The 25,226-nt window shown below is 32.9% G+C and overlaps 2 protein-coding genes across 3 annotated transcripts; both read right to left on the bottom strand.

Annotated features, from left to right (window-relative positions):
* Positions 1–476: 476 nt before the first annotated feature.
* LOC122290510 (hydroxymethylglutaryl-CoA synthase-like) lies at positions 477–6,488 on the bottom strand. Its single transcript, XM_043098268.1, has 12 exons — positions 6,208–6,488; positions 4,501–4,607; positions 3,770–3,902; positions 3,260–3,403; positions 2,867–3,025; positions 2,561–2,634; positions 2,381–2,456; positions 2,220–2,275; positions 2,049–2,136; positions 1,777–1,917; positions 1,530–1,679; positions 477–993 (listed from the first exon to the last, which is right to left on the bottom strand). Exons 1-12 carry the CDS (start codon positions 6,268–6,270, stop codon positions 778–780), a joined length of 1,407 nt encoding a protein of 468 aa, XP_042954202.1. The 5' UTR covers positions 6,271–6,488; the 3' UTR covers positions 477–777.
* A 10,711-nt stretch (positions 6,489–17,199) lies between these two features.
* LOC122288921 (molybdenum cofactor sulfurase-like) lies at positions 17,200–19,804 on the bottom strand. Of its 2 annotated transcripts, XM_043095747.1 has the most exons (2): positions 19,007–19,804; positions 17,200–18,910 (listed from the first exon to the last, which is right to left on the bottom strand). In XM_043095747.1, the coding sequence occupies exons 1-2, from the start codon at positions 19,568–19,570 to the stop codon at positions 17,624–17,626; spliced, it is 1,851 nt and encodes a 616-aa protein (XP_042951681.1). In that variant the 5' UTR covers positions 19,571–19,804; the 3' UTR covers positions 17,200–17,623. The 2 variants fall into 2 exon arrangements, with proteins under 2 accessions (XP_042951681.1, XP_042951680.1); XM_043095746.1 differs by having other exon boundaries at positions 17,200–19,802.
* Between the last annotated feature and the right edge of the window lie 5,422 nt (positions 19,805–25,226).

Here is a 25,226-nt window from a genome sequence, read left to right as displayed (position 1 = left end):
ATGATGAAATACAAATAACTCATGCTGTTTGGATAGGTAGATTAGATTGCCATACAGCTCAGATGAGATATTTCTGGGCATCCAAATTGGGCCCTAAGTAAACTTCCAAGACTATCCAGACATGGAGTCGTTGAAAAATTAGAGCATTACCTATTAACCTTCCAAGTACTTCTTTTAGCATGGAATGATGCAACAGAAATGTCTCTGCCATGCACACAAATCCCTCTATTAAAATACCATGTCGATCTTTGTTATTTATGTTCAGCATGAAAGTTTTTGAAGCTTTTTAGTAGAGGCCGCTTGATATTTTCGCTCATACAAGGAAAGTAGAAACCAAAGCAATTATCTCAAGAAATTAGGGGAGATTCTTCATCAAAGGATCTCACAGTCAGACCTTCTCTTTTCCTTTATGGAAAGATATTTGTAATCAGTTTTTTAAAAGAGCTATGAAAACTGATAACAAGACAACATTCCGGTTGATTCAACAGAGTGCCTATATAATAATATCAAGAACTTCAGCGTTTGTTACATTATCATCATCCAGAGAGATGACATTTGTTTGAACAAGGGTAATGATTATTAAGATAAACTTACATTTGAAAAGTGGAAATAGGAAGTGAAAAACAAGAACGGACGAATCTCAAAACAGTATAACCTGACAAACTACTTGCTTTGGCATAAAAACTTCATTATGGAAGGATGTTCTTTCTACTGACAAACACCACCTAAGAACACATAAGCCAACGTTCTGGCACACGTGCTCTAATTTGTTCACTCTCAGCGACCATTGACAAGAGATCCCTTCCCACATTGGGTGCCACTGGCCTTGTCCCCAGCCTTCTGGGAGTAGAATCTCCGATACATGGTGTCGACTTCAGTAAGATAGAATGTGCCTGGAGATAAAAGGCTAATGTCCTGGCTTGTCACAAAGTCGTTGGCTCCATACCTGTGCTCCATTAGCTTCATAGTTTCAACAAACTTCTTTGGGGAGTACTGCATGAGAACCGCACTAACATTAAAATGCTTGGAAACCACATATGGACAACTGAGGTAGAAAGTTGTAAGGAATGATTCATTATTCAAGTACTATAAGTTTTTCATAAACAATAAACTTTTTTATGGCTTCATCTCTGTCGTATATTCTTGCACCCAAATTATTTTCTATCATCTTCTTTTAGAGACCTTAAATACTGATATTTTTTAATTCAATACTTATCCTAAAAGCTTAAACTGATAGAAATAGGTGAATTAAATCACTTTGTTTATATTCTAATTCCCCCTTTACGCATGAGTTAATATCAGGATAAATCACCACATGTTTGAAAAGTTTGAGAAGAGATGGATTTAATTATTTAAATTATATTTTAACATTATCAAACTAAAACCCCTTGTGCCCAGGACTCCATCAAGAATAAGACAAGTCAAAAGTTTAGGACATTAAAAATAGGAGTAAATCAAAGATCTCCATGCAACAGGGCTCTAGCTAGGTACAATTAACATAATGAATCGTCCAAGAATAAGAGAAATACCTCATGCCTTGAATCCAATTTCCTTTGGACATCCATCACAGTGGCAATGTTTGATAAGCTAAAGGGATGTTGACCCTCCCGGAATTTCAACGAAAACATTGTGGCGGTTAAGCCACTCCCATATGAGAACATTATCACCCGCTGACCTGCCTGCAAGTTATAACCCAAAAAACAAAACTCGTAAGGATATATGAACAATTCAAGGGAAAAAGCCAAATTGTTGAATATGAAGTAGTTAGAAAATTACCAATGTGGTATGTTTATTGTGAATAAGGGATGCAAATGCTGCATAGAGAGATGCAGTGTACATGTTGCCAACTTGCTTCGGTATCAAAGTGGTAGGCTGCACCTTTGCATCGTATAGGGGCTTTGCAAGTTGCTGGGTTGCCTACAGAACAATGATATTTAGGCATCATCAGAAAAAATTCCAAAGAATGAGACAATCCAAAATTATCCAGAGAAGCAAAAGAGAATAACTTCTCTTTTTTCATAATATTCACATACAGAGTTCAAAAGTACCTTTTCAAGGTCCCGGTTCTGGTAGCTTTCATCTAGAGATAAGGTGGAAAACTGCCCCAGCTTTTCTTTAGCAACCTCATCAACAGAGCTGCAAATAGAAGCAGGTATAATTATTCACCAAGTACACGTGTCAGATAGAGTCAAGATCTAGAGAGATGAAGAAATAAGAACCTGGCATTCCTCAAGAAATCATTGTACAACAAGCGAGCAAAGCTTTTTTGTACAAGCTGCAGTAGTTCAAAGAAAAAAATCAGCAAGGCAAACAAGCTATTGCTTTAGGCATTTTAGAAATATGAGTCCAAAGGAGAATTTGGTTATCGATAATACGCTACCTTGTTATATGGAGAATGAAATACAAAATATTCAGCATCAGCAAGTGAAAATTGTTTGCCTTCTAGTTTCTCGTACCTGCAGAATACAAAATATTAAGGCATTTTCATGGTACACTATTTATCACCAAAAGCTCTATTAGAACATATTTAAAAGCTTTCGGAACTTCCAGGGAATCTTACTTCTTGCAGAACTGTCTGTAGCAAGTATCAACAGCCATGAGATAACATGTTTGAGAAAGTTTCCCATCAACAACCTACAAGCGTATTTGTCGACAGATCAAAATCACTCGAACAAGCAACTGGTAACCAAATTGTGAATCTTATTGTTTGAAAAACATGTGGACAGTACAGGTCGAATTCATATGTCTATAATCACGAATTTCCAAGCAAAAGCTAAAGAAACAGTATAATCATGAAAAGGAATTGTACAAAAACATAAACATTAAAATTGACAAGATAATAACATTCAGAATTCAGTAAAATTACCGGATATTCACTAGCAAGGTTCGGCTTGTAAAAATCATAGGCATGGGCCATATGACTCCCCCTGAATCTGCTTTCAAAAGAAATAGGAGCGTCGGGTCCTACTAGAATGGCAATAGCAGCTGCTCCTCCAGTAGGCCGGGCTGGTCCTTCTGCATAGACCTGATAAAGGGAACCACAATAAGTAAATGGTGCATGGTAGGAATTATAAAATGCATAAATCCATCAAAATAATACGATTTGCAAATTAGAATGATTCAACCAGTGATATAAAAACTCACAAGTTATCAATTTTGTGCATTCATACTATATAACTATCTCACGTAAGAAATAAAGCAAGTTTGCGCCTGGACATTAGTCCAAGCAACATATGACATCCAGAGGAAATCGTCATACCGCACTGTCAGTGCACACAACGAGTCCATAGCGCCCATCCCATGAATTACTCTCAACCCAGTTGACACAGTTGAACAAAGCTGCTGTTCCACCATAGCATGCATTGGTTGAGTCAACGCCTTCAATGTCGGTGTTTCCACTTTTCTGTTCATGCCAAGTAGGGAGAAGTCAATTGAAATCTATGAAGACCAGGACTTTGAAAATGATAGGACTTAAACTACTAACAAACAAATATACTATATAGAGAATTGTAGAAGAGCAATACAGGGGACCCAAATTTAAGAAAACCCTCTCAAAAACAAATGTTGCTTCAAAGGCGAGAAAGCAGGAATGGTGATTTGGAACCATATGGGCAGCTGAGATTTTTAATAGTTCAATATATTTAGCCATGTATATTTAGCTTCTGAAGAACCATCATATGGTCACAAACTCAATATCATATTTCATCACCAGAAATGAGCAACTGAAAAAACTACAAGAGGATATGCATTTCAATGACCAGAAGACAACCTCAAAGATTTGCATCAAGAAGGTCTTAATTGATTTGCTCTTGTCAATTACAGTCTCACTGCCTACTTCCAGACGACCAATTTGTTTGGCATCAATCCCATATTTCTCAAGGAGGGATGTAACCGCTGTCAAACTGAAAATTGAAAAGTCAATGAATATTGAATGCACAGGACGTATAGAAAAAGTTATGATTATAATTAATTGTTAAAAAAGGTAAATATGAAGCCAACGACTGTAAACAAAGGACATGCCAAAAATAATAGTGAAAGACTCCAAAAGTAGATATCAACATGGGCCTTCCTTATGGATAGAATCCAGCGTGATAAGCTCAAACGTAACTAATGGTGCTCTAGCAGACACGAACATAGATAAATGGAATCTTTTCTTGTATGAAAAGGACAGTAATACCATGTCATGGGGAAAATTTACTCAATATTATTTCCCCACAGTCCACTAGAAGATACACATGGTATGGTTTATTAACCATACAGTCTTCAAATTCCTGAATTGAACAAGCAGGGTTCAGTTTTCATTGTAAATTTTCATATTGGACTAACAACATCTCCCTTAATGAGGCACCCTTTCAATTGTGTTATTAAACTTCCCAAAACTTCACTAGGTCATAATAATATTCTAATTAATACAGATTAAAGGCAATGGAAATTTGCAAACCAAACTTAAATCTGCTAGCAGTATAGAATAACAGTGAGGGTTGAATGTAGAATCACAACCTCATTGAGATTACATCTTCCACCTCAGTACAAAAGGCCATGCAATCTTGGCCGAGTCCAATTGTATATTTTCCTTTACTGGCACCATCATGAGTCTCCAATGATTCCTATTTCCCATACAAAAAGGAAGATATAAGTATCCAAAGAATTTATCAGAAAACGCCAAAAGGAGTGCAGATGTAAGTAGTTTCATTTACAGTAACACACGTGCAGGTTAATAAATTGCCAGAAATAACGTCCATTTCAACCTTGATGGTTGAAGCATATAGCTTTAGAGAAAAAAAAGACGTGGGCTCAGTCTTATAACGAAGGGATGTTCAATATTGTTAGGAAAATAATTAAATTATTTAATTTAATTAACCTCTTCTCGGAAGCTTAAGCTTTTGAGATAATTAGTGAATTAAATGGTATTTGAGCAAAGATCTTGAATCAAACACCAACTTTTATACTTCCCTTACATCTCAATCAATTATCTATATTCCACGTGTTGATTCTCTACTTATCAAGGAGGGCCCAATCCCATGTGTGAGACGGAGTTTTAGAATATCGATTATATGACTCTGCAATTGGTGATTAGGAAAATAATGACTGTACAATTGGGGATTGGCAAATATATTCCTAGGAACCATGTGCTTACTTTTTTTTTTTTAATTATATCTTCCCATAAAAAATATAATTGTTATCAGAAAAAAAATATTTTCTAATTTAAATTTCATAGGCATACACCTTTGCAACTCTTTCTTGGTTCTTCCCTGGGTGCATTTAATTACTGTTGGTTATTGCTATTCCGTTTATCTTTTAAGAAACACAAATAAAGAAGAATTAAATTTCACAAATGTTTTCTTTTAAGAAGCTGTTCAAGTCACAAATATACCAGTCTCAATTCTAGATATCTTATCATGAATAATTGCATCCATCAATTTGTTCATCCATTATAAAACAAAACGATCAGAAAAAACATCATCATTCGGCAATTAAGTGTAATTTAACACTGCCTTTGGAGTCTAGCAGTGGTGGTTGACCACCCCCATGGGATCAATGTTTTAACTAAATTACCAAACTTTCATATATAACAACTATAAGGATATGCATATGAGAGATATTAAAATCAATTCCACCAAATTTGGATCATAATATAGGTAAAAATACCCCCCATCTGAGCCACCTAAAACCATTATACATAAAATGTAAACATATTTTTACAATTCATTCATTTACGTGCAGGGAAGTTTAGGAGGGAAAGAAGATTCTGTTTGATTCTCGGGAAAGTAAAGGAATAACACCTTGAAAAATAGCTCGATGATCAAAACACCTTGAGCATCTAAACTATATGAGTTTCCTCCTTTTTACGTCCGTTTCAATGACCGAAACAGAGAGAGCGAAAATATAAAGATGCACATATTAAAACGTCAATACACGAATCTCCAATTATTAAGTCTAAGATTTGGCAAAAACAAATCTCCACCTCCACTTCACCGAACTTAAATTGAACTATCCAAATAGCTGAACCCAACTTTGCCTCTATTTTTCTTTAATCCAAAAAAACCAGCGTAAATTGCCAATTTTTTAAAAGATATTTCCAGAAAAAAAAAAAAGAAAAAGAAAGAAAGAAACTACAAGTTAGACTTTCTTTTCATTTCCCACGTTTCTCAACATCCAAACAGGAACTGAAATAATGAGGCACAGAGACAGAGACAGAGAGTTCACCTGTTGAATACAGGTGGGAGGGAAGTAGATCTCCACGGCCAGAATTCCCACATTCTTTGCCATTTTTGCTCCTTGCTTTCCTTCTCACTTGGAAATTCAGATTCCGAACAGCGACTTCCTTTCTCTCCCTCGCAGGGTAGCTCCTGGCTCGCGGCAAAGATGGGGGGAGAGAGAGAGAGAGAGATAAAATAAAATCTACGAGAGATTCTCAGAGAGAAGCTGTGGTGATGCTCGGATGTAGGTGCTTCCATGTATGCATCTGTCTATGTATATATATACTGAGAGCTCTGAGAGAGAGCGCCAATTGGCGAGAAGTCCTCTAATCGGACTTGAAGCTTCGTGCCAAAACAAACCCAAAAGCCAGATTTCCTTTTTTGTCCGCATCACTTCTTCATATTTACGAATGTTGCCTTTACACGTGTCACAAGTGGGTATGAATTGGAATCCGATTTGCGATATATTTATGTATTAGTATAAATTGATGCGATTGATAAAGTATATTATAAAATATATCTTATGTTATAAAATTATATTAATTTATAAATTTACTTTTATAAAATTTTTTTATGATTTTATCATTGTTGTACCTTGCACTTATTGATTATTCGTGAGGCGCAAGTCTGTTTGGATACAAGAAATGTTTCATCTTTTTTTATTATTATAACTTTTTTTAAATTTTTATATAAAATATAATAAAAATTTTATTTTTTTAAATTTTAAAATAATAATAATATTAAAAAAATATTTTAATATTATTTTATCTAACTTTTAATTTTCATTTTAATTCATCTCATCTTATATTAATTCACTATCTAAATCACACCTTAATTATTAACATCCCTAAATGTCAGTATTTATAGATGTTATAAGTTTGGTTGATGTCAATATTGAAGCAATAAATGATTACATAATTATTTTATTCTATATGTAGGAGGAGTGTATATGAATAGATTTTTTTTTTATTATTATTATAGGTTTGGTTAATGTCAATGTTGAAGCAATAAATGCTTATATAATTTTAAAATTTTAAAATATATCGTTTAAATTAAATTATATTATATAAATATTTTATTAAATATATTCTATAGACCGGTTTATATAATTTTTATAATTATATAACTCAATTTTAAATCAATATTTAATTAAAAAATACTATAAACAAATCTTAGATCAGTTTTTATTTAATAAAATAATGACTAATAAATAATATCATATCAATATAACGAGAAATGAGTAGAATAAGAATATAATCATACTAATTTTAGTCAAATAATAAAAAGGAATCGTAATTAATTAATGTCGGGTTATGGTGTCTTTTCCAAGGAGTAGGACTAGTAAGTAGAAACTAGAAAGTGAGTTCAACGTGGCAGTAAACCAAAACGTTTATATTATAAAATAAAATTGAAGAATGATAGACATACAGTTTTTTTTTTTTTTTTTTTAACAATCATTTTTATAATTATGTTTTAAGTTAATGATATTTTTATAAAATAATTTATAAAAATAATATCATTTTATTTGAATACTATTATTTTAAAATATATTAATAAAAAAATGTACACATATCATTACTAGATAAAATTAGAGAATTACTTTAAAAACAAAAAAATTACGTAAAAATAAATTTACAAATTGACATAATTTTTTAAAATATATTAGATTTATTTTATAATAAAAATAATTTTATAATTTAATGCCACATTAAACTACATTAACTTTAATTTACTAAGTATTTTCCATAAAATTATATAACAAACTGGCTCTATATTTTTATATTTTATTATATGTGAATTAAGCAATTTGTTATTTAGTGACAGCCAAAATTGACTGCTTCATTACGTCGGACCAATAAAAAAGAGAGGTGGGATGGGATTGAAGAGGACCAGGCCTTGGTCTAAGGCAGTGATGCAACCGAGTGTGGTTACTCGTTGGCAGTTGGGTACATCCATTGTGTGCGAAATAAAAATTTAGAAGAATGATATTCGTAGGCCTCTTTTATTACAGTTTTATTATTTAGTTTTTATTTTTTGTTATTTGAATTTAAATTAAAAATATTAGAGTAAAACATTTTTGCATAATTTAAGAGAAAATAAATTCAAAAATAGACTCAGAGAGCAAAAGGTCAATTTTTTATAACTGAATTTATTTTTAATTAAATTATATGATTATATTAGTTTATTGAATTTATTTATATTTAGATTATGCAATAAAGACTATAAAGTTATGTTATGAGATTTTTAATCTATATTAAAAAAGTAAAAGAAAAAAATAATTAGATAAAATAAAGGACGAGTAAGGATATTATCATCCTCTCTTCATTTCATAATATGATATTAGATGATTAGTAATTATTTATTATATTTCACTTTTGAACCTATCACATCATAAAATAATGATTCGATGATATAAAAAAAATAGATAATTGATATATTTTTTCTTAATGAAAATAAAGTCCACTATTAAAAATAATTTTATCATATTTATCCAACTTTAAAAAAAAAAAAAAAAAAAAAAGAGTACTTAATACTTATACACGCAAGACTGTAAATATAATTTCTTAATTTTTTTTATAATTTTCTTTATTGACTGGGCATCTCGGTTTCCATAATATGTTAACTAACTGATTGAGATAAAATGGATTCAATTTTAGAACAGGAATATTTATTGTTGCAAATGAAAATCGTTTTTCAGCTTAAAAACAAGGAAAATCAGAAAATACACGAGGCTTTGGTAGTTGGAGATAACCGGCAACGGACTTTAATAATCTTGACTTCTGGGCTCTGATTTCAGGGTACCTCGATCGATCAGAGGTTGTTTGTCCAAACAGTAGCTATCAATAAAGAAGCCTATCTCATTCATTTTTTATGGGACCATCCATCTCTGTTTTTATACGTCGGTGACAACAGATAAATAATCTGGTACCACAAATAATTTTTTTTATTTTTCAATTAAATTATCATTTACAGTGCTACAATTATACAAATTTTATAAAATTGAACTTATAAATTAATATTTTTTATAATAAATTAAATTTTTTTATAATAAAAATTATATTAATTTATAAATTTATTTTTATAAAATGTTTATCTTTATCTTAACCTTATAAATAAACTTAATTATTTAAATCACATTCTTTCAATCTCTCGGATATTAATGATGTTTTGTCATCTTATTACACAGTTTCAACGCTTAAAACCTGTTTTCCGGCCTTGTTAGTTAACAAGTGTTAAGGCCACAGACAAGTGTGATGTAGACAGGAGATTGGACTGCCTTGTAAATGAGGACAAAACATCGTTTTTGTACAAGTTGGTAGGGGGAGAGTAGAGAAAATACATATGCTAATCAAAACATGTTTCACATTTGTACTACTGTATCATTAATCGGAACGAATGAGCGATGGCTTTTTGACTTGGTTGCTAAAACACGGAGATCCTTTTGTTCAAACTTACAACCATAAAAATGGTCGATTGATTCAATGGTTGCTTTTTGTGACCCGCACTTCACATACTTGACCGGGTTAAAGATATGAGCCATTCAATGGTTGCTTTTCGTGATCCGCACTTCATATGCTTGACCGGGTTAAAGATACGAGCAATTGTGCGATATTTAATTTGAAAAATGCTGAAGTCAGGCATACTTGGGGGAGGCCCCGCGCACGACGTCCAACGTGTATTATTGAAACGAAGTGCTTCATGGATCAATCCCTCAATCATGTTTCTGATTAACACAATCTCATGAAATGGTGCATTTCAACGAAAAAGAAAATGTCTAGCCCTCTGCGCCTCCAGCCTCCTTCCATCCATGCGAAGAACCTTCATTTCTCTACACCAATTACAAAGCCTCAATCCCTCTGATGAATCTCGCGTCCCTCTCAAAATCATTCCCCCCTCAAGATAATACATAGTTACTAGTACATAACCCATATTCATCAATGTCGAAAATTATTTGTTTTGCTGCTACCCAGCTCTCTCTCATTGTGTCGTTCGAAACTTGGTGTCGCTCCTCCACCATCAGCATCATGGTCAGCTCCTATGATCACCATCGGCATCGTGGTTAGCTCTTCCTCTTCAAGATTTTCTTATTATTATTCAAAGTTCATTTCTTGTGAAATTGGATAGGACCTCATCTGTTTGTCATTGTTTTTTATGATATTTTTGCAGCATTTATGCCGAGAAAAATATTTTTTAGAAATTTATTTGATTTTATATGTGGATATTTGTAGATAAAATCAAGTCTGTTTATGCAAAAAACTTGCCACCTTCTGAATTTGTTTTTGAAGTGGAGGAGGAATTCAAGAATTTTGGTAGACTTAGTGATAAGGGTATGGTCATACGAAGTCACAACGTTCATACTCTTTGCATCCTGTCATAATCGATTTCTGAGTGTCAAAGAAGCATGGCATTTTGGTCATTTGACATAATCTGATTTGGACAAAACGACAAACCATGAAGTGCACGGGGAAGCCACTCTCAGGACTGTACCTAACGGCTCTCACTTAATTTAGAGGAATGTTATTTGTAGTTTTAGGATATCTAAATTTCGTGTACTAATTAAAAAATAAATAGTAGATCTCATTATTTCTTTTAGAGAATACACACACTTTATATATCTTATGATTGTATTTAATGTTATTATTTAATTTATTTTTTATTATAGATTAAAATTTAAAATAATAAATTTTCATCCACTTCATTTTAAAAAGAAAAATTATACTCATTATCTCTATACACCACATATAATTTTATTATTTTTAATTTTTTTATTAAATATGTAGTGTATAAATGATGAATAGAATAATTTAATTAGTTTAAAAATAATAAAAAATAAATAAATAAAATAAGTGTGGTATTTGATGTGTAAGAAAATTGAGTAGCAAAATCCTTTTAGTAAAATGACAAGTGGTAGTTTTTTAACTCGGGCTTTTAAAAAAATGTGTATGTCATATACTCAATGGAGATGTATCATTTTTTAAAGATAGTTTGGAAGAAATTTTCCAACCTAATTTAGAAGAAAATAATGTCATATATTAAATCATTATTTATCAGAAAAGCTTAAACTAAGTAGAATGGATTAAATTATTTATTTTTAATTTATATTTTAACAAGACTCGGACTCAAACATCAAATAGACTCCCAAGTAGCAGCTGGACATGGTCAATTTATTCAGTCTATTTACATGAGACTTCTAACATTATTATTATTATTATTATTATTATTATTATTTTGTCAACTTTGGCGATTATTATTGGAGGGTGTAGCACGATGATGGCTACCGACAATAAATTAGTTAAGATAAAAAAAAATATTGATATTTTAATTTTTTTTAATAATTATAATAAATGGTGCAAAAGTTTTATATTTGAGTGGCTCTCCACCGTTGAGAGCTACCTCTAGTGTATTTTAAATAATTGTTTTTTGCCATTTTTACAAGTATTTTAAATAAAAAAATAAAAAATTCATAATATCATTAAAAAAATACTTCTTTAACCAATAAATTAAAAAAAATAAAAAATCTCAACGAGAGCTCTCACGGTAAGAGCAGCATTTCCCTTTATATTTTATTCATTAACCTATAAATAATAATATAAATTTATTTATAAGTTTAGGCTTCAAAGACTTGAAAAACTTGGCCTTTACGGTGACTTTGCTTTGGGATAAGTGTGAACTGTGGTACGATGCTTCAAAGGCCCGTATCGGAGACTTGCTATTATTTTTCTTTAGAAAAAATTTAGTTACAAGTATAATTGTCATTAATATATACATTAATTTAAAGTGATTGGTAAAAAAAAAAATTTATTGACGACAATACTAATTTAAATTTTAAATATAAAAAATTAATAATTCAATATTGATATGTAGATTAAAACACAACTTTACTTATACGTAACAAAACTCTTTATTTTTTTGCTAAGCATACCGAGTATGACTTGACTTCAGAGAAATAATATTGGTTGCTAAGCATACGGAGAAGTAGCATGACTTGACCTAACTCCCTTTTGTTCAATCATCTTCTAAGAAATGAGTCATGGTGCATTTTAACCGACTGAGTAACAGTGTAACACAATATTACTATCTCCATTTTCAATGATCTAATTATTGATTAGAAGTCTAACAACTTTAAATATTTTGATTTGATTAATTTCTTAGACATTTGAAGTACTTTAATGCTATCAACTTTTAATAATCGATCATTTTTTTTTTAAAAGAGGATACGTAAATCTTGCACATTTTAAAATTATATTTAGTATAAGAAATGATAGTTACAGAGTGTGCAAGTGTTGTATAATTATTTTTAAAAAAATGAATAAATATAATATTTATATGAAAAAAATTAATTTTTTAATAGTGAACTTAACTTTTTTTAAAAGTGATTATACAATACTTACGCACTCTACAACTACATATATGATTATTCATCAACATATGACCTTTATCCAACAACTCATGCTTTGTATTAAACAAAGTAATGGGATTTAAAAAGTTTCTTGAGGGAAACAACAATCTCCTTAACCAAAGTGTAAGATTTTATCCCACCTAGAAACAGATACCATATCTTATGAGTGTTCATTTTTTCAAGAATTCCTGGTTTGGTTTAAGATTTGTTAATGGTTGCAAGTCAACATCGCCTAAACAACACCAAATTCATAGCCATGAGGTGCATGATGTCGGTTACTTCAAGGTGGTAGGTGGAGGATAAAAGTCAACATGTATCCATGTCACGTCTATAACGTAGTCAGTTAAGACTGATATTAATTTGGCGCGACTTTCACACCACCGTAGTATTTGAAGTTTGAACTTAGAAAAACTCTAGTTGCAATTATATTTATACATTAATATGTACATTAATTTATTATGATTAATTAAAAAATAGATTTTATTAAAAATAGTATTAATTTAAATTTTAAGTATAAAAGAATCAGTATTAATACGCAGACTAGTACACAACTTTACTTGTATATAACAAAATTCTTAAAAATATAAAATATTAGATGTCTTTATCACTCAATAATTAAAAGACTATCTTATATTCTTACGCTACCTCCAACATCAATAAGGTTGAGTTCTATCTTATAGGAATATCAATACAAAGATCATTCTTTAATATTATACCTGAACCTTTTGTAGTAATTTTGAATTTCTCCAATCTAGAATGAGAATATATCACAAATTTCACAGTCATTCTAACTCGTGCAACCAAGTCATCAACATCTTTCAACCCCTCAATCACAATTAAATTCAAAATATGTGCAACACATCTAACATGCAAATATTCACCACCTAAAATGTCTTATTTGCCTCTTTAAGATAATTTTTTAGATATCTCAATGCAACATCATTAGACAACGCATTATCAACCAAAACTGTTAAAACCCATGCCAACCTCCACTCCTTTATTGTGGCCTCCAAAGCCTTCTCAATCGTCTCACCCTTATGATTAATTATTTGACAATATTTAATAATCTTTTTGTGAAAAACCCAATTAAAATCAACAAAATGCACAGTTAAAGACATGTAATTCATACTTTAGATAGAAGTCAAAGTATTGGTAGTGAGGCAAACTACCAAACCCATTAATTGGCCTCTCAAAATATCTTTATCTTTTATGTACATCCTTTTAATATTATTTGCCACAATGTGGCGAGAAGGAAGTGTAAATTTCAGTTCCAACTCTTGGACAAATTCTTATAACCCTTTACCCTCCACAGATTGAAAATGCAGCTCATCCATGATAATCATACGAGCTAACTTCTTTCTACACTTTTCGAGGTTATACTTCTTATACCCCTTTAAAGTTGGACCCCCAACCTCACTACTCCTATCTGCCATTTTTCTTAATCCAATATTTATCTAGATTGACTATTCTCTACTAAGGATTTTAATATTAGACTCTTCTTGCATTGTTCCTCTAAATGGACCTTCAGTTGGGATGTACCATATTTCTTATAGTGACATCCATATATTTTTCTACTATAATTACATTTAGCTTATGGGTTATTAAGGTCACCACACTCTAGTTTGGTAAAGTGAGACCAAACTATGGACATAGGTTTCTTGCCTTGTGTGAGCTTGGGGGCAAGGTAGGGTGTACTCCCTGTAGAGGTTGGAGTAGGTTTAGGTTTTGGGATAGGAGTATTGGCTGGGCAGGAGAGCTATCATTGAAATCCGGTTCCTTTTGAGAAAACATTCCTATTTTCTGATTCTCCAACATAATAAAAAAATTTTAAAGTGCAATCCAATACATGACATAAAATCCTAAAAAATAAAAAGGCATAATGCAATCAAACACAAGACATAATATATAATAATAATAATAATAATAATAATAATACACCAAACAATAAATAAGGCAAAGTGCAATGATTGAAACCAGTTTATTTTTTAATATTTTTATTTTTTAAAAAAATTCACAATATTATTAAGCAACATTTTATCAATCACTAAATAAAAAAAAACTAAAAAAAAAATTATAACCGTAAGTATTATGAATTAAAAGAGTAAAATTAAAAATGCATAAATATTTGTGAAAAAGCATAAATATCAGTAGTTTTTTAGAAAACAATAATCTTTTGATTCCTTTCAATTTCATTTAAAATTGGGTCCATAATAATAATAATAAATAAATAAATAAATAAAAACTCTTTTGAATCATAAAAATGTTAAATGTGGTAAAAATTTCCATATTTTGTCTTTTATTTCAAGTTATTAAATTCTAAAAATTAATAAAAATAAATTAAAATTAGGGATTTCAATCCGAAACTCTAAATTAATTTGAAACCCCTAAACCAATTTAGGGTTTCCAATCTTAAATAAAATTACGGTTTTGGATTGGAATTCTAAATTAAAGTTAAGTTTCCAATCCTAAATTAATTTAAAGTTTCCAAAACAATAAAAACTACAAAAAATAAATAAATAAAACAAATTCACAAATATAATACACATGCACAATCACAATCCACGAATCTACAGCATAAAAATTCACAAATTTTCATCCTCCATCTTCGATTCAACCCATCATTCATTTAATCTCCTATCAAAACTCAAAAAAAAAAAAAAAAAAAAAAACTAAAAAAACAAAAACCAAAAGAAGAAACTGCAAAACTGGGTTGCATAGTCTTACCTTTGAGATGGTGAGAGAGGATACTTGAATCTAGATATCATGCGTCATGCAAGTCTGTGAGAGAGAGAGAGAGTGTGTGCGCGCGCGCATGTTCGAGAATGACGAGAAGAAAGTGGAGAGAGAGAGAGAGAGAGAGAGAGAGAGAGAGAGAGAGAGAGAGAGAGAGAGAGAGAGAGTCTGTGTGTGTGTTTGAGAATGACGAGAAGAAAGTGGGGGGTGCAGGGGGAAATGGGGGGAAATTAACTCACTTAATGAAATGACGTCGTTTTGTCCATGATAAAATGATGTCGTTTTATTTATAAAGAGATATATAATATATTATTATATAATATATATTATATATGCGAAGCAGGGTGGGGGAAATGCAAAACGGGAGCTTAGCCCCTCCCTCCCTCGCCTCCGCTGTAAAGATCTTATATGGGTGAGGGCCCTTGTCCCCCCTTGCAGTGCGGATACCCCACCCTGCATATGTAGAGAAGAGACGAATGGGGTGGTGTAGCGGGATGCGGGGCCCCGCTGCCCACTCATAGTTTTTATGCGAGTTTATTCCCTTCTTACTCATGTTTAGTTCTTTGATGTGCTTGACTCCATTATGTAGACAGCTTGAACTTGAAACTCATTTATTCTTTAAATTCGTTTGTTATTATTAAAATCCATATATAGATATATAATTACACGAATCTTCAAATTTTGGGTTCAACAAAAAAATATATGAAAAGTAATAATGAAATATTGAATAGTAGTAGAATGATCTCACTACCTTTAACACAACCTTAATGGCCGGATCAAATTCTAAATTAGACATTTGATAATAAAATCAAATCGATCCTTTCCAACATGTTTCATTAACGTTTTTCTTGTCTTTCTTTTTCGAAGAATATTTGCCAGTGACTTAAATCCAAGAATATTTTCAAAGTAAAGATCAATTCAACTTTGATAAGAATAAGTTCTACTATTTGACAGTTTAGATTATATTCTTCTCAATTGTAATTATTTCGATTACAAAAAACTTATAAATATGAAATATATTATAATATTTTATTGGGTACATTTTCAAGATCATGTCTAAAATAATATTACATACAATTGTAAAGTGTGTAAGTATCGTGCAGTTATTTTTTTTTAAAAAAAATAAAGTTTAATATTAAAACATTAATTAATTTTTTTCTAAAAATTTTTATTTATTTATTTTTTCAAAATAATTAGGCAACAGTTATCAAGTATAATTTCTCTCATGTCTAATTCCCCTTAACCGGAAAGGTCGGATTTTCTTCATCCCTTTCCATTTTTCCGAAACTGCAATTATTCCGTAATGGTCCATGTAAAGTAGCCCAGGCCCCAAACCTTAAAATTATGTTTCGGGGTACCCAACCGACCCGAAACACGATCCGGTTTGTGTGGCGGCCAATTACCATCCCGGAAGCCTCGTACGGTCCTACAGAGAATTATAAAGCTGCGAACAGCCGAAACTTGAACATCCAGGTAAAGTAATTCTTCTGAGGCTGAGATATTAGGATTTCGTTTAGAAGTTTCTCTGTGCCTTTTGCATTTCCTGTTAGTTGTCTATTCTTTGTTGCCCGTAGAGGATTCTATATGAGCTTGGTTCTGTTGAGGATATTCCGTATTATTATTTTTACGGGCCAAATGCAGCCATTTTTGGTTGATTGATTTAGGAGGAGAACTTAGTCTTGTATGTAGAATACTTGAATTTTGAAGATGAGTAATTGAAAAAAAAAATGAAATTTTTTTTGAGAGAGTTATATGGGTATAGGGCTGGCAATGATTTCGTGTAGAGGGGGCTATTTGGGAGTTCATGAATCCCTATGAGCCGTGTCCGGTTCAAACCAACATGATCAAATGAGTGGCCATGCAAGAAAATATAACATTGGATGAATAATTTTGTGAGAAATCGTTGATAGGACCATTTTGCAACTAGATGCCAGATGAGAGAAATCAAGTGCATTTGTTTTTTATCTGCAACACTCCTAATCTCCTACTGATCTCTTAAGATGACTTTCCTTCAGGATTGGTACGCAGTTATGCCTTCTTTCCCTATTGGTGTGAGTTTATGAGGAAACTCGTCAATACTTCGTGCTTTACACGTCGATTGTAGTGTTGTTCTTATCAAACTAGGAATGTATAGCCAACATAATTCTTGCACTATGTGACTCTGGATTGAAATTTTTGAGAAATGACCCCAAAGTTATGGCAGTGCCACTCCAGTGCGACTTTATATATGCCGACATTTCTCTAGTACACAAGAATTAAATAATTTGCACTATGTGAAAGAACGAAACCTTCAAACTTCGAATCTCTCTTGATTAAGAGCCGTGTATCTCCATCTCTCTTTCTCCACAAAGTCTGCATCCAAGAACTGCGAAACAAATGCCCAAAGCCTGTATATGTCTTCGAAGTTTGTGAACAAACCAAGTGCTGCCGTGACCACTGGTACTGTTTGAGGATGATATTTGTCAGGCTTCTTATTTAAGACCCTTCCTTCAGGTTCAATTCTTCTTGTCTGTAATGCTTTCGCCCTCTCTTCTTCATGCTTGTCTGATAACCAGACCTGCTGCAAAAACCCATAACTTAGTGAAATATTGTTTCGGTCAGCGAGCTTCTGTACAAGGGTGGGATCAATCTGTTCTCCTTTCCAGTCAAACACATTGAATGCCACGGCAGGTCCTCGGTTAAAACTAACCTTTGGTCCATAGATTCTGACCAAAGGATGCCCATTTTCTGAATGTGGATGTTGGAGACTCATCAATGCATTTACCAACCAATTGATCAGGTACCTATGTCTGCTACTGATTAGGATAAGGCCCAGTGAATCAGCATGATCCAAGCCTCTACATTCAATATCTGAGCTCCCATTTACACTGCCTTCTTTGTATTTTGATCCAGCAGATTCAATGGGTGTCTCTAGTTCCACTATTTCAGAGAGTAATACTGCCTTCTGCTTTAGAGAGACTCCTTCAGTTTCGTACGATTTAGAAGTTTCACGACTTTCCTGCTGAACACATAATGGAACAGAGATCGAGTGTGGTACAACTAAGTCATCGTTCCACGATTCGGACCTCATTTTTTGATCAATTTCCATCTCTGTAATTGCCTGATCTCCAGTGAATTCAGGTGTCCTTGATGCTTGAACAAGTCCCACAACTCCTATTCTTGTAACATTGCCTGAATCCTTTAGCACTGAAGCACTGGATTTCTTGATAAATAAGCAACCGAACCCAGATGGGTTTTCCCCAAAAACTTTGTAAAAGGAGCAAATGAGAAAGTCAGGCTTAAAAAGGGAGAGGCCTAAGGTGTCCATATCCTTCGGCCCCAACGCACATGCATCAAGCAAGACATGCCATCCATTTTCTTGTGCAATGCTCATCCACTGATATGAGTAGCGTGATCCAGTCATCCTTGACTGAAGGGGAAAAGCAAACAGTCCCCTCCTCCTATTCTTCCTTTTAGTCTTTAGCATCTTTCTCAATTTTCCAGATTGGATGCTCAGGTTGGGCCATGAGAACTCAGCTGACATGACTTGTGCTCCTCTATTTTTGGAGCTTTTAGTCATCATTTCCACTGCTTCGCTCTGGTAATCATAAACCGTAAGAAGATTTCGGTTATTCTGAAAAGGATAACAATCTGCTAGAATTTTGAAAGCAGATGACTGGTTGGCAGTGAGTACCAGGTTGTAATCAACTTGAGAGATATTCATGAAGGCCATGATTCTCAATCGGATCTTGGTTTCCAGTTCTGATTCTTGGTCACCGTAGATTATTTGGGAATTCAAGTTTACTGACTTGTAGGATATATCAAAGAAGGGCACTTCATGAAAGTGTGGGGATGGAAGAGGAGATGATGATGAAACAGCAACTGGAGCTTCTGGAGAGTGACTCCGCTGCTGAGCATGTGAGAAGAGACCGTGGCCAACATAATCGAGGCATACACGATTGTAGATGGTGAGGTGGTAATATTCTTGGCCTCTGATTTGATCAGCCCGATCAGTCTGATGGTATTGTGGGTATGTTCTTGCGAAGTTAAAAAATGATTCGTGCAATGTAGGGAGGGACTCATGGTTGGTAAATGGGGTATTTGGGTAAAGGGACAAAGCTGTGGCCTCTACAAAGCTGTGATATGCAGAGCTGCTGCCTGTAGATTTGGGAGTGGGAGTTTGTGAATCAAGAAGGCTACGAATAGGAGTTGGACAGCAGCGAGTAAGGCAGGCCTCTCTGATGCTAGATGAGTGCATTTTCCCGATCTCTCTCTCTCTCTCTCTCTCTCTCTCTCTCTCCCCGCCCCTAAGTTATTACTCCGTGTGTTTGATTCTTTTCATTCTTGTTGGTTTGACCGAATATACTCTTTCTATCTGTGCGTGCATTGGTCGATGCATAAATGATCAAGAGTTTTCTTGGAAGTAAATTTCAGACAGGTTATCGTACACGACTACACGGTTTACCATGAACGCGTCTTCCTGCTCATTTGAACGCGTCTCCTCTAGAATAGTATATACTTTCCTTTTTTCCAATAATCTCATCTGACGAGTCTGGTTACTGAAATCAGACAATTGTTCTAAATATCAGCATCATATAGTAAACCTTAAGCAAATTAATGACCCAATTTACTGATTAGAAGAAGCATATGGGCATTGGGAATGAGGCAGTTTTCATTCAACCTCAACAACCGATGCATTGTCATGCATGGGGCAGTTTTCTTGGTAGTTTTCGTTTCCATATATAAGGAGCTTGTAATTAAGGCTTCTACCTACCAAAAAGAAAATAAATGGTCGTGGAGGTTCACATGAATGAGATAAAGGCTATTTTGGTAGTGACATCATGCAGATGTGAAAATGGAAAGCAAGGAGAAGAAAAATGCTTGAAAGCTTTTTGTAGTGCGCGGTCCGGCGCTATCGATGTAGGCCATAAGCTTAACCCCTTAGAATAATTTTCTCGGTGGCCAAATTGCTTTAGCTCACCAAAATTCTTTGTTCTCACTAGCATAACGTCTCCATTGGTGCCATATTTTTCCAAAACTTTGCATGGACAAGTCATTTTCATCTGCATCCCACTACCAGCAGGTCATTTTTGTCCGTCTTTCCACGTATGGATCATGTATGACTCTCGGCCGAGTCTCCCTCATGAACATTTGTTGGCATACGAGAAGCCTCCTCGATGTTTCTGAACATACCTGATCAGTTAATTCTGTTTTTCATTATAAATTATCAAAATTGCCACGTTAATGTTCTTTTTGGTGTACGTTCAACGTTGGACCAGTCCCCTGAAAGTAAGGAAGGCCAATTTCAGCCAGTTTGACTTAAAATTTGCCTCTCTCTCTCTCTCTCTCTCTCTCTCTCTCTCTCTCTCTCTCTCTCTCTCTCTCCGAGTAATCAGAGGACAAGTGGTAGGAATGCTCTTGATGACTGAAGGTTACGTGCATGGTTGTTGAGGCGTGCTTGAGTTGCATAACCAAGAGGCAATATTGTATTAAAATTGTCTAATAAAGGCAGAAAAGGACTGCTTCTGGAATTGAATCCATGTAAATCCAGGCCGGGTCAAACTAACTTCATGCTTATTCCACATAAATATCGCAGTTAGAAGCCAGATGGGGATCGCATGATCATTAATGACAGTACACAGCCAATGACCCCATGCATTTTAAGTACCCTCGATCGAGAAGCACATGATGTCATCGTGACCAAGCAGGCCGATAAGCGAAAATTAATGTATATGCTGATTGCTGGGAGTGGGTTTTGAATTTGCCATGCGTGTTTTGGTATGCGATTTACAATGAGACACGGCAATAGAAATTAGAAAGGATATACAACGTAGAGATTTTATAAAAATAAATTTATAAATTAATATAATTTTATATAATATATTATATATATTTTATAATCTAACTTATGACGTTAAGTTATGTTAATTTATAAATTTATTTTTATAAAATTTTTTTGTGATTATAATATTTTTCTAAAAATTGAGTCTTGGTATTCCTCGTGCGCGTATATATCGCACTAAAATCAAACGTAACTTTAGAAGATTCAAGGATTAACATGTTTTGGTTAAATTTAATTTATAATTATGTATTGTTATCATATATGAATAGAACTTATGGTCTTCCTTTTCTTAATTAATAATATAATAAGCCAACAAATCTAATGGCACATCAATATTAACAATTAATCCCACCGTACGTCGAAGGTCGACATGTCGGTATGACCTTGTTCATCGACATCATTAAGGCTGCATTTGGTTACTCGACTCCTCTTAACTCATTTCATATAATCATTACAATTTTTTCAACTTCTAATACAAAATATAATAAATAATTTAATTTTTTAAAATTTTAAAATAATAATAATATTAACAAATTAATATTCTAATATTATTTTAAATATAACTCATGCTATAATGGAGTTCGAATCAATTAATATATATATATATATATATTTGAAGATCATATCATAGTGACGCAAGCATGGGTCATGATGACCAACTAACCTTCGTTTAAACACAACAGGTAGGCAAACTCTCTTGTTGGTTTACTTTTTGACAAATGGTTGTTGTAGTCGTGAATTTATTTTTTTATTTTTTATTTTTTTAATTCAAGATAACCCCTAAATTTTATTTAGAATTTCATGAATATAGAAATTCCCCCCCCAACCAAAAAAAATTATAATTTTCTCATTCTCATATACTTTCTAAAATTTTGTAAAATTTTATAGAAATGTCTCACTCTAATTTTTTCCTATAACCCTTAAATTTTGTATAATTTATATATATGATCTATTTTCAAGGATGTGGCCACACTAAAATTAAATTAAAACTAAAATTAGGAGAAATAATAAATTATTAACATTAACCCCAAAAATATTTATTATACAATATTAAGTTCCTTAATATAGAATCTAAACTCAAAATATTAGAAAAACCATTAAAGATTGATGATTTATATGAAAAATAGTAGAAATGATTTATCCTCTAAACTTCATTGAACAAGAAAAAGTTTATTTAAGGTCTTAGTTATAGTATTCATTTTATGCTTAATGTGACACCAAAATAGATAGATTTTACATGAAATTTGCTAAACTAGTTTAAATATTAGAATGAAAGATGGCATTTCACAATATCACTTGATAGTTTATACGAAGAAAACAATTTCTAAGTATCTCATACTTAAAAATATAATAATGGATGAATATTATTCTATAAAATATTATCTTCAAAAATCTGAAACAAACATTAAGTTGTGTTTTTAAAGTTTTATTTCTATGTTATTAGGAAAATTATCGAGATTTAATTTTATATATACTCTATGATTTTGTAATATTTTTTTATTTTATATAAATATGTGGTGTGATAGAAAAGTTAACCCCCTAAAAATTGTTGGTTCGCCCATGATGCTTGAACAAATCTCTCAAGCATACAAAATTAGCAAATGCACAGTAATAAGACTCTTGTCGTGGAAAGATATATATATGTAAGATCATTCAAGAAATGGAAATTGGCAGCTTAATCTAGAGCTGACCATGTGTATATTAATATAGAAGAGTTTGTTACAATTGTTGTTACAATATAAAATCTATGAAGATCTGTAGAAATCAGAAATACAATTTTGAATTCAAATATTTAAAATACACAAATTGTTAAGATAAGGATGTGGATTGAGATTGTTGAGAATTTGAATTATTTGATAACAGAGCATTATCTTGTAAACTTTGTGATGATGAGCTGGAGTTGTTCAATTGATCTTGCAGTAGCTTAACATCCCCCTTCAAGGTAATGGGAAGTTCACGAACCATTAACTTGTTTCTTAGCAGTTGAAATCAAGCAGTAGTTAGAGCCTTTGTAAACAAATCAGCTAATTGAGCAGTAGTGGAGATATGTTGAAGAGAGATATCCTTCCGTGTAACTTTTTCCCTAACAAAATGACAATCCTAGTTCGAGCATGAAAAACTAGATTGGAGGCTAACGAAAGTGCATTAATATTATCACCCCATAGGGCTGGAGCAGTAGGTAGTAAGACACGAAGGTCATTGAGTACCATTCGAAGCCAATAAAGCTCAACTATTGCAAAAGCCATGGATCGATATTCTGAATTTGTGCTTGAATGAGAAACAACAGGCTGCTTCTTGGTAGACCATGATATCAAACAAGATCCAAGAAAGATAGCATACCCCGTGGTTGAACGCCTGTCATCAATGCTACTTACCTAATCTGAATCACTAAAAGCATTTGACTAAAGAGATCCACGAGCATAAACCAAACCATGATGAAGAGAACCTTTGAGATAACGTAATACTCTTTTTGCAGCAGACCAATGAGCTGTAGTTGGCTAATGTATAAACTGACATAATTGATTCACATGAAATGAGATGTCAGGACGAGTTAGTGTACAAAATTGCAAAGCACCCACCACTTGTCTATACTCCGTGGCATCTTGCAAAGGCTCTCCTTTGAGTTCAAATAATTTAGCACCTATTGGTAATGGTGTAGCACCAACCATGCGAGTCTGATGCAGTATATCCACAATATACTTGGACTAGGACAAGTGCGGACCAAAGGAAGTACGAGTCACTTTGATGCCCATAAAGTAGTGCAACGGTCCTAGGTCTTTTAGAGCAAAATTACCTTATAAAGACTTGATCAAATGCATGATAAAAGAAAGCTTGGAACCTGTGATGATAATATCATCCACATAAACCAAAAGGAAAATGTGAATATCATGATAATGAAACGTAAAAAGTGAGTGATCAACTTGAGAAGCCACAAAGCCAAGATTAAGTAGAACTTCAGAAAGTTTATGAAACCATGCACAAGGAGCCTGCTTAAGGCCATAAAGGGCCTTGCGAAGCTTGCAAACTGAGTTAGGGTGAGAAGAATCCTTGAAACCAGTAGGTTGTTCCATAAACACATCTTCTTCAAAGTCTCCATGTAAAAAGGCATTTGGATACATCCAATTGCCTTAATGGCCAGTCAAAGTGTATAGCCAAAGCAAGAATAAGTCTGACAGTAGATGCTTTGACAACAGGGCTAAGTGTTTCAGCATAATCTAAACCTTCTTGTTGTTAAAATCCTTTAGCCACTAAACGTGCCTTGAATTTCTTAATTGTGCCATCAGCTCTTTATTTTACCTTAAACACCTACTTGTTTTTAATAACATTTTTATCAGTAGATTGTGAACATAAGACCCAAGTCTTGTTATCTAAGAGAGCTTGAAATTTAGCATTCATAGCTTGTCTCCATTCTACAAACTTGGATGCTTGAGCATAAGATGAAGGTTCTATTGGAATAGTAGAGAAATGCAATGCACACAATGGATATTTTGTAAAATAGAAAGTATGAAAGTCAGGATAGGTTTTAGGTTTGGAATGGCCAGTCTTACTTCTAGTCAACATTGGATGAGTTGGAGGATTTATAGGTGGTGGAGGAGCTACAGTGGTTTGCACAAAATTAACTGCAGTAGAACTAGAGGTTGACAAAGGAGAGGTAGGAGGTAAGTTCAAAGGCGGTTTAGCAGGAGAGGTTAAAGGAGAAATATCCATATGAATTGAAGACTGAGCATATCAGAAAAAATGGAAGGGTTAGAAATAGGTGCCTGAATCTGAGATGAGGAATTTGTAGAAGAACCATCCTTGTGTAAGGTAATTAGGCTTCTTGTTATTATTATACCTGGCTCTAATATCATGTAAGGTAATTCAAGAAATGGAAATTGGCAGCTTAATCTAGAGCTGACCATGCGTATATTAATATAGAAGAGTTTGTTACAGTTATTACAATATAAGATCTATGAAGATCGGTAGAAATCAGAAATACAAGATTCAAATATTTAAAATACACAAATTGTTAAGATAAGGATGTGGATTGAGGTTGTTGAGAATTTGAATTATTTGATAACAGAGCATTATC

Source organism: Carya illinoinensis, chromosome 12 (assembly GCF_018687715.1).
Source record: "Carya illinoinensis cultivar Pawnee chromosome 12, C.illinoinensisPawnee_v1, whole genome shotgun sequence".
In the NCBI taxonomy this organism is placed as follows: Eukaryota; Viridiplantae; Streptophyta; class Magnoliopsida; order Fagales; family Juglandaceae; genus Carya; species Carya illinoinensis.
Note: the sequence above shows the minus strand (reverse complement) of the source record. Positions and strands in the feature narration are given on the sequence as shown.

Bases quoted from the DNA above. Each gene is read 5' to 3' on its own strand.
- LOC122290510 (XM_043098268.1), bottom strand. From the start codon at position 6,270: ATGGCAAAGAATGTGGGAATTCTGGCCGTGGAGATCTACTTCCCTCCC. The intron at 4,608-6,207 runs GTGAACTCTCTG...TATGGGAAATAG, and splicing joins CTCCCACCTGTATTCAACAG to GAATCATTGGAGACTCATGA. The intron at 3,026-3,259 runs GTATGACGATTT...TCCCTTTATCAG, and splicing joins TTGTGTGCACTGACAGTGCG to GTCTATGCAGAAGGACCAGC.
- LOC122288921 (XM_043095746.1), bottom strand. From the start codon at position 19,570: ATGCACTCATCTAGCATCAGAGAGGCCTGCCTTACTCGCTGCTGTCCA.